At 47.0% G+C, this 14,231-nt stretch overlaps 1 protein-coding gene across 1 annotated transcript in view; it reads right to left on the bottom strand.

Annotated features, from left to right (window-relative positions):
* Window positions 1-14,231, bottom strand: part of LOC144509097 (glycogen [starch] synthase, muscle-like) — an 83,331-nt gene that overhangs the window by 9,752 nt on the left and 59,348 nt on the right. Inside the window, exons 12-14 of the mRNA XM_078237443.1 lie at window positions 9,631-9,757; window positions 4,614-4,709; window positions 4,104-4,267 (exon numbers count right to left, since the gene is read on the bottom strand). Coding sequence (XP_078093569.1) covers window positions 4,104-4,267; window positions 4,614-4,709; window positions 9,631-9,757 — 387 coding nt within the window. The remainder of the gene's footprint in view (window positions 1-4,103; window positions 4,268-4,613; window positions 4,710-9,630; window positions 9,758-14,231) is intronic.

Here is a 14,231-nt window from a genome sequence, read left to right as displayed (position 1 = left end):
ACCCCCTTCCCCGCATATCTGACATGGTTAATCAGATTGCGCAACATCGGGTGTTCTCCACCATCAACTTAAAATCTGCATACCGCCAGCTCCCTATCCGCCCGGAAGACCGCCAATATACTGCCTTCGAGGCGGATGGCCGCCTCTATCACTTCCTTAGGGTCCCCTTCGGCGTCACCAACGGGGTCTCGGTTTTCCAGCGTGAGATGGACCGAATGGTAGACCAGAGCGGGCTGCGGGCCACCTTCCCATACCTGGATAACGTCACCATCTGCAGCCATGATCAGCAGGACCACGACGCCAACCTCCACAAATTCCTCCACACCGCCACTCTCCTAAATCTGACTTATAATAAGGAGAAGTGCGTATTCCGCACACGCTGCGTTGCCATCCTTGGTTGTGTTGTGGAAAACGGGGTCATTGGTCCCGATCCCGACCGCATGCGTTCCCTCCTGGAACTTCCCCTCCCCACCAGCCTCAAAGCACTGAGGAGATGCCTGGGCTTCTTCTCGTATTACGCCCAGTGGGTCCCCAATTATGCGGATAAAGCCCGTCCGCTTACCAAATCCACCTCTTTTCGCATGACGGCGGAGGCCCGCCTGGCCTTCAACCGCATCAAAGCAGACATCGCGAAGGCCACGATGCACGCTGTAGACGAATCCATCCCGTTCCAGGTGGAGAGCGATGTGTCTGACTTCACCCTAGCCGCCACCCTTAACCATGTGGGCAGACCCGTGGCCTTCTTCTCACGAACCCTCCAAGGCCCTGAAATTCGACACTCCTCTGTCAAGAAGGAGGCCCAAGCCATAGTGAAAGCTGTACGGCACTGGCGCCACTACTTAGCTGGTAAACTATTCACCCTACTCACGGACCAACGGTCAGTTGCATTCATGTTTAACAACACGCAGCGGGGCAAGATCAAAAATGATAAAATATTGAGGTGGCGAATCGAGCTCTCCACCTACAATTACGACATCTTATACCGGCCCTGGAAGCTCAATGAGCCCCCAGACGCCCTGTCCCGGGGAATATGTGCCAGCACACAAATAGACCAATTGCAGATCTCCACAACGACCTCTGCCAGCCGGGGATCACCAAGTTTTTTCATTTCATTAAAGCCCGTAACCTGCCCTACTCCATTGAGGAAGTCAGGTCTATAACCAGACACTGCCAGGTCTGCGCAGAGTGCAAACCGCATTTCTATCGGCCAGACAGAGCACACCTCAAAAAGGCCACCCGCCCTTTTGAACGCCTAAGCATCGACTTCAAAGGCCCCCTCCCCTCTTCTGACCGCAACATATACTTCCTCAACGTCATTGACGAATATTCACGTTTCCCCTTCGCTATTCCCTGCCCGGATATGACCTCGGCCACGGTCGTCAGGGCCCTGTGCAGCCTCTTCACCTTGTTCGGTTTCCCTAGCTATATCCATAGCGACCGGGGATCCTCCTTTATGAGTGATGAGCTGTGACAGTACCTGCTCTCCAAAGGCATAGCCTCGAGTAGGACCACCAGCTACAACCCCAGGGGAAACGGACAGGTAGAGAGGGAGAACGCGACAGTCTGGAAGGCCATTTTACTAGCTCTGAGGTCTAATGGTCTTCCAGTCACCCGCTGGCAAAAGGTCCTCCCTGATGCGCTACACTCGATTAGATCACTCCTTTGCACAGCTACCAATGCTACCCCTCACGAAAGAATGTTTGTTTTCCCCAGGAAGTCCTCCTCGGGGACCTCACTACCGTCGTGGCTGACGTCCCCAGGCCCTGTCCTGCTCCGGAAGCACGTGAGGACCCACAAGTCGGACCCCCTGGTCGAAAGGGTCCAGCTCCTCTACGCCAACCCCCAATACGCCTATGTGGCGAATCATGACGGGTGGGAGGACACGGTCTCCATTCGAGACCTGGCACCCGCAGGTGCCCCAGGGATCACAACGACCCACAACCCCACACCCCCAACCCCCGTATACAGCACGCCTGAGCCCCAGGAGCCGCCACCACGCACCCGACAACTGGAAGGGACTACAAACAAGTCGCCTGAGCCCCAGGAGCCGCCACCACGCACCCGACAACCGGAAGGGACCACAAACAACTCGAGCAACTACGGCCTGGCGCCTGAACCAACACCGCGGCCACCGGAACCAACACCACAACCGGCACTACAGCGGTCGCAGCGGCAGATCAAGCCCCCAGAGAGACTGAATTTGTAAAATTGTAATTCTGTAAATATTGTTCCACCCACCTCACCCCCGCCGGACTCTTTTTTAAAAAGCAGGGGGTGAATGTGGTAAACCACTGTTAAGCTATTACCTGTGTGTATGTGTGACATGCCTGGACATGCCCCTGCCGGCCCTGCCTGAGACTCCTCCCCCCCTTGTCCAGGCATAAAGGTGACTGCTCCCAACCCCCCCTGCCTCAGTCACCGGACCAGTTCATCAGCATGGGTGTGCTCCAAGTCTTTTGTGAATAAAAGCCTATTTGTTCTTGCGCACTAACTAGTCTTCGCTTAATTGATAGTGCATCAAAAGCTGCCTCGTGGAACAGTGCAGCATTCCCTCAGTGCTGACAGTGTGGCATTCCCTCAGTACTGACCCTCTGACAGTGCAGCACCCCCTCAGTATTGACTCTGACAGTGCAGCACTCCCTCAGTGCTGACAGTGTGGCATTCCCTCAGTACTGACCCTCTGACAGTGCAGCACCCCCTCAGTATTGACTCTGACAGTGCAGCACTCCCTTGATACTTTCCTTCCAACAGTGTAGCACTGATTCAGTCCTATCCCTCCATCAGTGGATTTCTCCTTTGGTACTGGCCTCTGACAGTGCTGTGCACTCGGTGTCACATTTAATTATCTGCTTATGTCGCAGGGGGTGGCTTTCCCCTGTGATGGTTTTGATTCTGATGTCAAAGTGTTCCCATTAAGCTACAAATTGCATCAATATCACCCTTCACTACTGTTGTTTAAAGTGAATTATAAACCTTCAGAGATTCACAAACTAAAGCACCCTGGTTTTTCTTCTGCTTTGAAACTTTATACACACTGTCCTACAGAACCTTGCTCTACTCCTCACTACATACATTACAACTTCCAACTATGAACACCCATGCCCCCATTGAATCTAGGCCTGTGTATAATCTATTTTTCTCATTTAGAGCCTGAATGCCGTCACACATCATTCAATTCTCTGTCAAGAGTTTTTGTGACGATAGTAATGAAATTGATATAGAATCCTGACAGTGCAGAAGGCCATTCGGCCCATCGAGTCTGCACCGTCACAATCCTATCCAGGCTCTATTCCCGTAGCCCCACATATTTATCCCACTAATTCCCCCGACACTAAGGGACAATTTAGCATGGCCAATCAACCTAACCCATCTTTGGACTGTAGGAGGAAACCGGAGCACCCGGAAAAAACCAACACAGACATGGGGAGAATGTGCAAAAGTCCACATAGACATGCCCTGAAGCTGAAATTGAACCCGTGTCCCTGGTGCTGTGAGACCGCAGTACTAACCACTGTGCCACCGTGCTGCCCATGCCTGATGGGCAGTGCCAAGGTGCCCCCTGGGCATTGGCACTTTGCCCCTTGGGCATTGCCAGGGGGCACAGGCTGGGTGCTAATGCCCAGGGGGCACCCCCCTCACCACCCAAATGTGGTGTGAAAGCAGCAAAACATCCTCTCTTCACATTTATGCCAAAATAGAAACTATTTTCGGGTCGAGTCTTTTTTTACAGACTATACCTTGGGGTTCTGGTCCAGTACCCTGACAGTTCTCCTCACAACTTCATTTAGATTATTAATATAGATGGGAAGAAGCAATGATTTGAATACATTTCCTTAGGGAATCCGCTAATGACTGGTCTCATTGCAGTTATATTGATAAAATCCTGCCAATGGGAATGCAACTAATTCCTGATCCAATTTTCCGACTAATCCATAGCATTACGTAGCTTTCTCTGTGACACTTTATTCAATACAAGTCACTTGGTAAGATCCCATCAGGTGCCCATGGAACTGAAGCCCAGCCACAGCTCGCAATTTACAGGAGCTGGGTTATTTACTAAAATCTCTATAATTTTGTCTGATTCCTTCCAAATGTGTGCTTACCCGGCCAAGGTAGCGCCAGTCCAGCAAATCAGATAGTCGTTCTGTACGATTTCTCTGAATGATCCGTTGCCGTCGTGACTGTTGGGAGAAGCTGTAGAGGAACGAGGTTAATTGATTGCAGCATTCATCCATGCTCTTATAACGGCGATCCAGAATATAGATCCCTGTCAGAAAAGTGTCAATAATTTTAGCTTCATATACTTTCCTCAGATAGGCGAGATCAAGTAGGGTGTTTCCGAGCATCAGGTGAGCAGGTCTTTCTTAGATTCTCTGAGCATCACTGAACTCGTGTCTATTTAAAGCACTTACTACCTAATAGGATGTAATTTCTCTCTTTCTGATGCTCAAAGATTAATTTTTCTAGACAACTGGAACCGACACCTCTATGAGTATTTAATTCGGAGAATAATGGAGAGAGGGCACACAGACTGGAAGATTGGATTTGAGTGGTTTATTGTGGGCCTGAATACTGATAGAGCCAAGCAAAGAGCACTGATTACAGAAGCTCACCATATGCAGAAGGATCCATGATGTGTCGTTCCATAAAGCAGCCAAAGCCAGACAAATTGGTGGAAATACTAGGAATTCCCAACACCGTGCATTCCGCTAGGAGAGAAAGGATTGTTTAGAAACAGAATTAAAACCATATAAACATTAAAAAGTGATTCTTACACCATGGAATCATACCAACCAAAACCTTCCCAGCTTCAATCACCAGTCTGTGCTAATTGCAATATCTGGAGCTGTAAAATTGGACTCAAATGTTTTGATTTAGATTCCTGATCCCTATCCCATTCATCAACAGACACCACATGTGACTTTGATCAGACTGATCACAGGGCCAGTTGACATACAAGCCTGCATTCTCTAATCAGACAATTTGATCAGTCTATTTGAAATCTGTGGTGTTAAACCATGAGAATGTCTGGGGTCTGTCTTATTAAGATAGAATGCATGCATCCGGGATTACAAACACCTTGATTGATGAAGCAGGGAATAGAATGCTGTTGTGGGTTTTTAAAAGTCTGTTCAAGGGCGGGGTAGCACCAGAATCCTTGAAGCTGTACCCAAACAAGTTACTTTCTACTATTTTCCAGAATGACTGCCAGGATTTTAGTTTTTGTTTAAAAAAATATGTTCTTATTTTTCTTTGGTGTACAAGATTATGGACAGATTAGAATAAGGTAGACAAAGAAAAACTGGTTCTTTAGCTGATGGTACAAGGACACAGATAGAGCGTGAAATTCAGGGAGAATGTGAGCAAGATCGCTTTTACTCAGCGAGCGATAATGACCTGGAATTCACTGGCCACATGGTGGAAACAGGAGGCAACCAATGATTTCAAAAAGATTAAATTAAAAAGAATGTGTGGCACATGAAGGAGATAAACTTGCAGGGCTATGGGGATAGAATTGGGAAATGGAGACAACACAGACTTCATGGCCTGAGTGGCCTCACTGTGCCATAAATCACTCTGGATTCCAATCTTCGCCTTTAGGCAAATCTCCTCCGTTACTATGTTATACTTTTCTTTATTCTTTCATGAGATATGTGTATTGCTAGCAAGGCAACATTTGTTACCCATCTCTAATTGCCCCCGAGAAGGTGGTATGAGCTACCTCCTTGAACTGCTCCAGTCCGAACAAAGGCAAGTGCAGCACAGGAACAGGCCCTTCGGCCCTCCAAGCCCATGCTGATCATGATGCCCTAACTAAACTAAAAAAAAACCTTCTGCCCTTACTCGGTCCATATCCCTCTATTCCCTCCCTATTCATGGACCCATCCAGGTGCCTTTTAAATGTGGTTAATGTGCCTGCTTCCACCACCTCCTCTGGCAGCGCGTTCCAGGCACCCACCGCTCTCTGTGTGAAAAACCTCTGACGAAACTTCTGATGAAAATCTGACGAAGGGGCAGCGCTCCGAAAGCTAATGGCATTTGCTACCAAAAAACCTGGACTTTAACCTGTTGTTGTTAAAACTCTTACTGTGAAAAACTTCCCCCATGTGATGCAAGTACACCCACAGTGGTGTTCGGAAGGTTGTTCCAGGATTTTAACCCAGCAATAGTGAAGGACAGTGATATAATTCCAAGCCAGATGTGCGACTTGGAGGGGAATCTTGTTCTATTCCTGCTCTTGTGGGAATTTGTATGCAACCCCCTGCTGACCACTATATGGGGGCTACTATTTAAATACTCAATCAACAGGATCCCGAATTCCTAGCGGTTGATGTTGATTTGGCTAATTCCCTGTTTACCCATAAATGTCAGTACTGTAATCGGAATATCAAAAATAAATTTAATAACACATATCATTAACAGACATAAAACAGTGAGCTCTGATCTATAACCGTTGGGGGCCCTCCGTTGGTGCACATATGGGGAAACTCATCCTCAGTAACACATTTGTAGATACTGTTCCAGTTGGACTGTATAGTCCCCACCAGTTACTCACGACACCCACACACAGTCCAGGAGAGACACACGTGTGGAAGATGATGCCGCAGGAGGCAGAGGTGCCGCGAGCTATCCGTGCAGCAACGTAGGTCGAGTGCGCTGAAGGCTGTCCTCCTTGGCAGTAATGAAAAGAACAGGCAGGGGAACGCCTGGCTGCCTCTCACTCCAAACCGAATTCTCACTGCCTGGAGAAAGCTCTCTCTCTGCAGCTGCTTCACTTCCTGGCGCCTTTTTTTCCTCCCGCCCCCAGAGCAATCCCATCGGCCCAGCCCACATCACTCAACCAACAGCATCCTGTTCACAGCACCCGCCCGGCAAACAGGACACTGAAACCCACCAGGGACAAAGAACACTGGTAACTGTCTTCCCCACAAATTTTCCTCAGTCCCTTACATGTAGGTAGTGCTGATTTCATGTCAGCTGGCCTTATGTGTCTAGATGGTCAAAGTCATGGGTTTGGACGTTGTTGTTGGTGAGTTGCTGCAGTGCAACTTATAAATGGTACAGCCTGCTGCCTGTATTATTGCTGGTGCAGAGAATGAGTATTTAAGGTGGAGGATGGGACAATCAAGTGGGCTGTTTTGTCCTGGAAGGTGTGGAGCTTCTTGATCATTGTTGGACAAACTCTCTTCCAATCAAGTGGAGAGTATACGGCGCAACATCGAGGGCCGAAGGGCCCGTACTGCGCTGTAATGTTCTATGTTCTATCCATCACATTCCTGATTTGTGCCTTGTCGATGATGGAATCAGGAGTTGATTGCCACAGAGTTCCAAGTCTCTGATCTGCTTTACTAAAACATTAATGTGGTTATTCCAGTTCAATTTCTGGTCAATGGCTATGCAAAGAATGCTAATGATTAATGGGAGGGTATTCAGTGGGGGTCAGTTAGCTCAGTTGGCTGGATAGTTGGTTCCGTGATGCAGAGCGGCATCAACTGCATGAGTTTAATTCCCGTCTTGGCTGAGATTATGCGTAAAGGCCCCGCCTCCACAACCTTGCCCTTGCCTGAGGTGTGGTGATCCTCAGTTTAATCACCACCAGTCAGTTTCCTCTTAAATGTGGAGAGCAGCCAATGGTCCTCTGGAACTATGGCGACTTTTATTCAGCGATGGTTAAGCCATTGAATGTCAAGGAAATATGGCTGGATCGATCGCTCATTGGATCTGTCTGGTGAGAATATTACTTGCTACTTATCAACCCAAGTCTGGGTGGTGTTCATGTCTTACTGCATAAGAAGATGGACCACTTCAGTATCTGAGGAGTTGTAAATGGTACTTTTGTCTTTTTAAAAAAAAAACACTTTTACTCCATTCTTAAAGTTACAAAGTCAATGCACAGAGTGGACTGGGCAGACCCAAATCCACCTCATGGCTTGCTCCAAGTTCAAATTGAATCCAATTCATGGTCCCCACAAGAGAGACATACAAGATTCAAGCCAACAAAAAAGGGCATTGCACCCGCATTGGGCTTGATCTGACATGTGAGCTTAGCCAAAAGGCCGAGAAGTGATCTCACTTCTGACCTTGCGATAGAGAGAAGATCATAGATGAAGCAGCTGAAGATGGTTATGTTGGAAAACTACCCTGAGTTAATGTCCTGGAACTGAGATGATTGATCTTTGTAGTATAAAAGTTTGTCAAGTAAAAGGTTAACGTGGGTCAGTACCACCCACACAGAGAACATGACCCAAAGCTCGGAGCTATTCTAGTGTCAGACAGAGCTATGTTTTAGAATCATAGAATAGAATCCCTACAGTGCAAAAGGAGGCCATTCGGCCCATTGACACTGCATTGACAACAATCCCACCCAGGCCCCACAGGTTACATTTTTAGCTGATTTCCAGCCAGAGCAGGCAAGTGACTAATGCTTTGTTTGCTTGAGCAAGTCAACGCATTGAGTTTTCTGGATGTTCAGAATCAGCAGGACACAACTGTAGTCCTGTTCCTCAAATTCCAAGGGTCACATGGCTACATCATCCTGTGGTTTAGGTTAACAAAAGAGACGCCACTTCCTCAATGTGTAGCTGGTCTGTGACAACCAACACCCCATTGTGAATGGGAATGCTCATTTTGTGAGATGCCATGGTTCTTTATTTTTAATGCTGTCCAAGGTGGCCAGCTCAATCTTGAATCATTAAGTTTGGTTATTTAAGGGCATCTATGCAATTCACCCCCAAAAAAGCATGGCCTTTTTAGCTAGAGGAAGACTTACAACTTGTTAATAAGATATCTCGTCACAGAAGTGTCCTACCCAAAATTCTGCCTTTCTTCTCTTTCCTTGTGTGGCCCTTTTAGCAGCTGCAGTCTTTCAGCTAATGGAGAGTCTGAGGTTTCTCACTCAGTGCAAACTATTGCACACACTATTCCCATTGGAGCCTTCCATAGTTGTTACAGTTACATTTGTCTGTAGACAATAAGTTGCTCCCAACCAAACTTTTTGCAGTAAGTTTACTACACCATCAGTAAAGAGGCTTCACATTATTTCAATACATTTAAATGTGGCGCCAGATGGTACAATACTGTTTCCAGGGAGCTTTTTGAAGGGCAGCACATCTTGGGACAGGAATTTCTGGATCTCCATGTGAAGTGCACATGTGCGTGTGTGAAAGTTCCTGGTCGATATTAGTAGAAATAATGGTCAATATTTCTGTAAACATGCTGAATCCAGTAGTTGTAGCAGGAAGCAAAGAACAAAGAAAATTACAGCACAGAAACAGGCCCTTCGGCCTTCCAAGCCTGCACCGACCATGCTGCCCGACTTAACTAAAACCCCCTACCCTTCCGGGGACCATATCCCTCTATTCCCATCCTATTCATGTACTTGTCAAGACGGCCCTTAAAAGTCACTACCGTATCCACTTCCACTACCTCCCCTGGCAACGAGTTCTATGCACCCACTACTCTCTGTGTAAAAAATCTGCCTCGTACATCTCCTTTAAACCTGTGCCCCCTAGTAATTGACTGTTCCATCTGGGAAAAAGCTCCCTCATTACGGTTTGTGCCACACAGCAACATTTCCTCTTCCCAACTACACGTCCAGTTTAAGTGCTGAGCACGTACCACGGCACTCACCTGGTGTATAACCCCATGGTTCGTAATACGAAGGAAATACCCCCAAGTGACAGCCACGTACAAATTCTTCATAGTCGAGTGGGAGCAGTGGGCTTGTGGAACTCAAGAATTCTGGATGGAAAATCACCTAAACAATGAGAAAATGTTTATTTCTGTATCTTTCAGACTGAACACCTGTGCACCACTGTGGACAGATATTACCTGTCACTCACTGTTTGCTATGCAGTCTCATGGTCCACTTCACATTTATAACGGAAAATGTTTGCGAGTCCAAATGCCAATTTCAAGGCAAGTGTTGAGTTGCTTGCTATACATATATGGAATGAAAGCGTAGGCTGCTCATATCTTGCTAGTGCACCAGTGGGCCCTGGGAAGAAATGTGTTAAGTTCCAACTTTGGTGAAAAAAAGAGAAAGCTGCGTTTTCACTGCACATTTTTAAACATACATGTACGCCAGAAATTACAGGTGGGATCGAGTGTGCAGGGCTCTGGAGAGAATACAGTGAGCATGCAAGTGGCAAGAGGAGAATGAACATTCAAACATACAAATTAGAAGAGTCGGCCATTTGGCCCCACAAGCCTGCTCGACCATTCAATAAGATCATGGCTGATCCGATTGCGGCTTCAACTCCACATTTACACCTACTCCAAATAGCCTTTGACTCCTTCGCTAATCAAGAATCAGTCTACCTCTGCCTTAAAAATATTCAGTGACCTTGACTCCAAGTTCCAATCTTCAGGAAGCATGGATGAGGAATGCCCCTGACTACATCAACACGAATGAAGTGGAAATGGTCGAGAGCTTCAAGTTTCTCGGTGTCCAAATCACCAACAATCTGTCCTGGTCCCTCCACGCCGATGCTATAGTTAAGAAAGCCCACCAACGCCTTTACTTTCTCAGGAGATGGAGGAAATTTGGCATGTCCGCTGTGACTCTCACCAACTTTCACAGATGCACCATAGAAAGCATCCCTTCTGGTTGTATCACAACTTGATATGGCTCCTGCTCTGACCAAGACTGCAAGAAACTAGAAACTAGAAAGGGTCGTGAACGTAGCCCAATCCATCACGCACACTAGCTTCCCATCTACTGACTCTGTCTACACCGGGGCGGCACGGTAGCACAGTGGTTAGCACTGCTGCTTCACAGCTCTAGGGACCTGGGTTCGATTCCCGGCTTGGGTCACTGTGTGGAGTTTGCACATTCTCCTCGTGTCTGCGTGGGTTTCCTCCGGGTGCTCCGGTTTCCTCCCACAGTCCAAAGATGTGCGGGTTAGGTTGATTGGCCATGCTAAAAATTGCCCTTAGTGTCTGAGATGCGTAGGTTAGAGGGATTAGTGGGTAAATATGTAGGGATATGAGAGTAGGGCCTGGGTGGGATTGTGGTCGGTGCAGACTCGATGGGCCGAATGGCCTCTTTCTGTACTGTAGGGTTTCTATGATTTCCCACTGCCTCAGATAATTAAGGACCCCACGCTCTCTCAAACTTTCTTCCACCTTCTTCCGTCGGGAAAAAGATACAAAAGTCTGAGGTCACCAACACCTTAGACTAAAGCAAAACATCCCAACTTTTATATTCCATCCCCCTTGCAATGCATTGCAATATCCCATTTGCCTTGCTAATCACTTGCTGTACATGCAGGCTAACTTATCGGATTCCTGCACTAGGATGTTCAGATCCCTTTGTACCACAGCAATCTTTCTCCATTTAAATAACATACTGCTTTTCTGTTCTTCCTGCCAAATTGAACAAGTTCACATTTGCCCACCTTATACTCCATTTGCCAGGTTTTAGCCCACTCACTGACCCCCATCTCTGACCCAATGATTTTGTGGAGAGCACCTCACACAGTCAAAGGCAGAAATGGCCCGGGCCTCAGGCATTTGGGGGGCTGCTGGAGACCAGCCACCAGCTCAGTCCCAATCAGATGACAAGCTTACAGAAGTGGCTGCCAGCTCATTGGTAGAGATGCAAAGGGATGCAACGGAACATCAGGTAGAGATTGGAGAGTCACTCATCAGAATAGAATACACAATGGAGGAGTCCCTCTGCATGAGAACAAAGACAAAGAACAAAGAAAAATATAGCACAGGAACAGGCCCTTCAGCCCTCCAAGCCCTTGCCAATCATGATGCCTTAACTAAACTTAAAAACCTTCTGCCCTTACTCGGTCCGTATCCCTCTATTCCCTCCCTATTCCTGTACCCATCCAGATGCCTCTTAAATGTTGCTAATGTGCCTGCTTCCACCACCTCCTCTGGCAGCGCGTTCCAGGCACCCACCATGAAAAACTTCCCCCGCACATCTCCCTTAAACTTTCCCTCTCATCTTGAACCAGTGCCCCCTTGTAATTGACACTTCCACCCTGGGGAAAAGCCTCTGACTATCCACCCTGTCTATGCCTCACATAATTTTGTAGACTACTATCAGGTCTTCCCTCAGCCTTCGTCTTTCCAGTGAAAACAATCCTAGTTTATTCAACCTCTCCTCATTGCCAACACTGTCGAGACCAAGCGACATCCTGGTAAACCTTCTTTGAACCCTCTCCAAAGCATCCACCTCCTTCTGGTAGTGTGGCATGTGGTGGAATGATCAGCGCTATATCTTTCCTCAGCTGGAGTCCGAGGGTGACACACTGGCGTCATCAGCCCTGAAAACTTTCTGGCCCCTTGAAGATCCCCGGCACCTGAGGGTGACTGAGGATGTCAGACTCATGGTAACTTCCTGGGAACCGTGCACCACGTGAAACATTGACATTCGATTGTCACACACCAACGGCACCTGATGGAATTTAAGCACTTGCCAGCGAATCCAGACACACCCAGGGGTGCAGTGAAATGCACTCCAGTTGCAAAGCCCGTGAATCTCTGAGCCTGGCTATCTTTGTCGAGAACAAAGTTTACATAATGATGTGCACCCATCACCATTTACACCACAAAAAATGGGGGAGCAAACCACCCCCCCACCCCCCCCCCCCCCCCATCTCCCAGAGTGGTTCTGATCTGGAAGGCACTACCTGGAAGTGTGGTGGAGGCAGGTTCAATCAAGCCATTCAAGAGGGCATTAGATGATTACTTCAATAGAAACAATGTGCAGGGGTGGTTGAAAAGGCAGCAAAATGGCACTAAGTCATGATGCTCGTTTGGAGAGTTGGTGCCGTCTCAATGAGTCAAATGGCCTCCTACTGTACCACAACAATTCTCTGACTCTATGAAAACTATAAGCATTCATTTAGCTAAATGTAAATGAATGTAATCCATTTGGCCACTGATGAATGGGATTAATTATTAAACCGTAACTCCCCTTCACTGATGGGATGGCAGAATTGATGCAGCTGTGCCCTCTCCACTGTGATGTTAGAGTACCTTTAAGAATTTTTTTTTTTAAATCATGTTCTCTGCAGCTATAAGCAGTTTTGGTTTAATTACTGCCGGGCCGGCTGCTAGAAGTCTTTTTATTGCTCCTTCAGTGGTTTAAATGGGCTGTGTTTATTTTTAGTCTGGGGATTTTTTATGACCCTGCATTGTTAGGAGGTAGGTCATGTGTTCTGGACAGTTTTTTTTCCTTCCTAGTGAATTTAAGGTTTCATTTTCTGTTTTGGCTGGCAGCAGTCTTGGTTTAGAAGGGACATCAAGCTAAAAAGAACTGTTTCACTTTTTTCCATGATTTTGGAAATTCTGCTGGTTAGCTGAAAGCAAGGCTTCTTGCCTTCCTGGAGTACAGAATCTGCTGTTGGTGACTCAACCAGAGTCTCTCCCTGGTGTTTGAGAAGCTGTTCTGACTCCAAGCTTGTCTGTGTGTGTATCAATAGAACTGCAGCATTCAACCAAAGGACTCAGTCCCAGTATCACGTGAGCATTAGTCTTTGCTGTGTTAAACCTGTGGAAGGGTTTTTTTCATCTATGGGAAATGTTGTTTGATTGGAATATTTTAGGTATATTTGTTAAGGGTTATACATTATCATGTTTGTTTGGTTTTGTTTGTAATTGATAAAAAGTTATTGCTAATTTTCTTTCCATTCATGTTAATTATATTCTTAAATAAACTTTGTTTGAGAAAAGCTCCCGAGTGGCTCAGTGGAATCATACCCGAGGTAAAACATATCATGCTTATCCTAGCCACATTCAAAGTGCAAAACGTATGATCCATGCAGGCTTCATAAAACACTTTGGAATTTCTGACCTGAATTATAACACCACCCTCACTTTACACTCCAAGGCTGTATTCCTGCCCTCCACTTTGTAGCTTTTCCAAATTTGACCCAGGGCTATTGAGTTGTGCCTATCCCTTTAAAAGCACAAATTTAGAAATCTGGATTGTTGCTGCTTCCTGGGTGACGGGGTTTGCGTCCTGTGTTATTGATCTGGACCCTGTCCACTGTAGTGGTATCAACAAGTCAGTATGCATTCCAAAAAGGAGCCCCCAAGCCCTGCTAATTGGTCCTCCCACACTTCATCATACCCTTCTCAGATAGAATTGATCTGTATTACAGGATGCAGTTCCACCCTCTCTGCCTCACTGACCGCGTACCTCCACTGCAGGTAGAGATGTCACCTGTTCTTCTTCAGCCTCTCCCACTAATCCTAGATCCTGCCGTGTC

Source organism: Mustelus asterias, chromosome 21 (assembly GCF_964213995.1).
Source record: "Mustelus asterias chromosome 21, sMusAst1.hap1.1, whole genome shotgun sequence".
In the NCBI taxonomy this organism is placed as follows: Eukaryota; Metazoa; Chordata; class Chondrichthyes; order Carcharhiniformes; family Triakidae; genus Mustelus; species Mustelus asterias.
The sequence above is the reverse complement of the archived record's forward strand: the minus strand, read 5'-3'. Positions and strand labels throughout refer to the sequence as shown.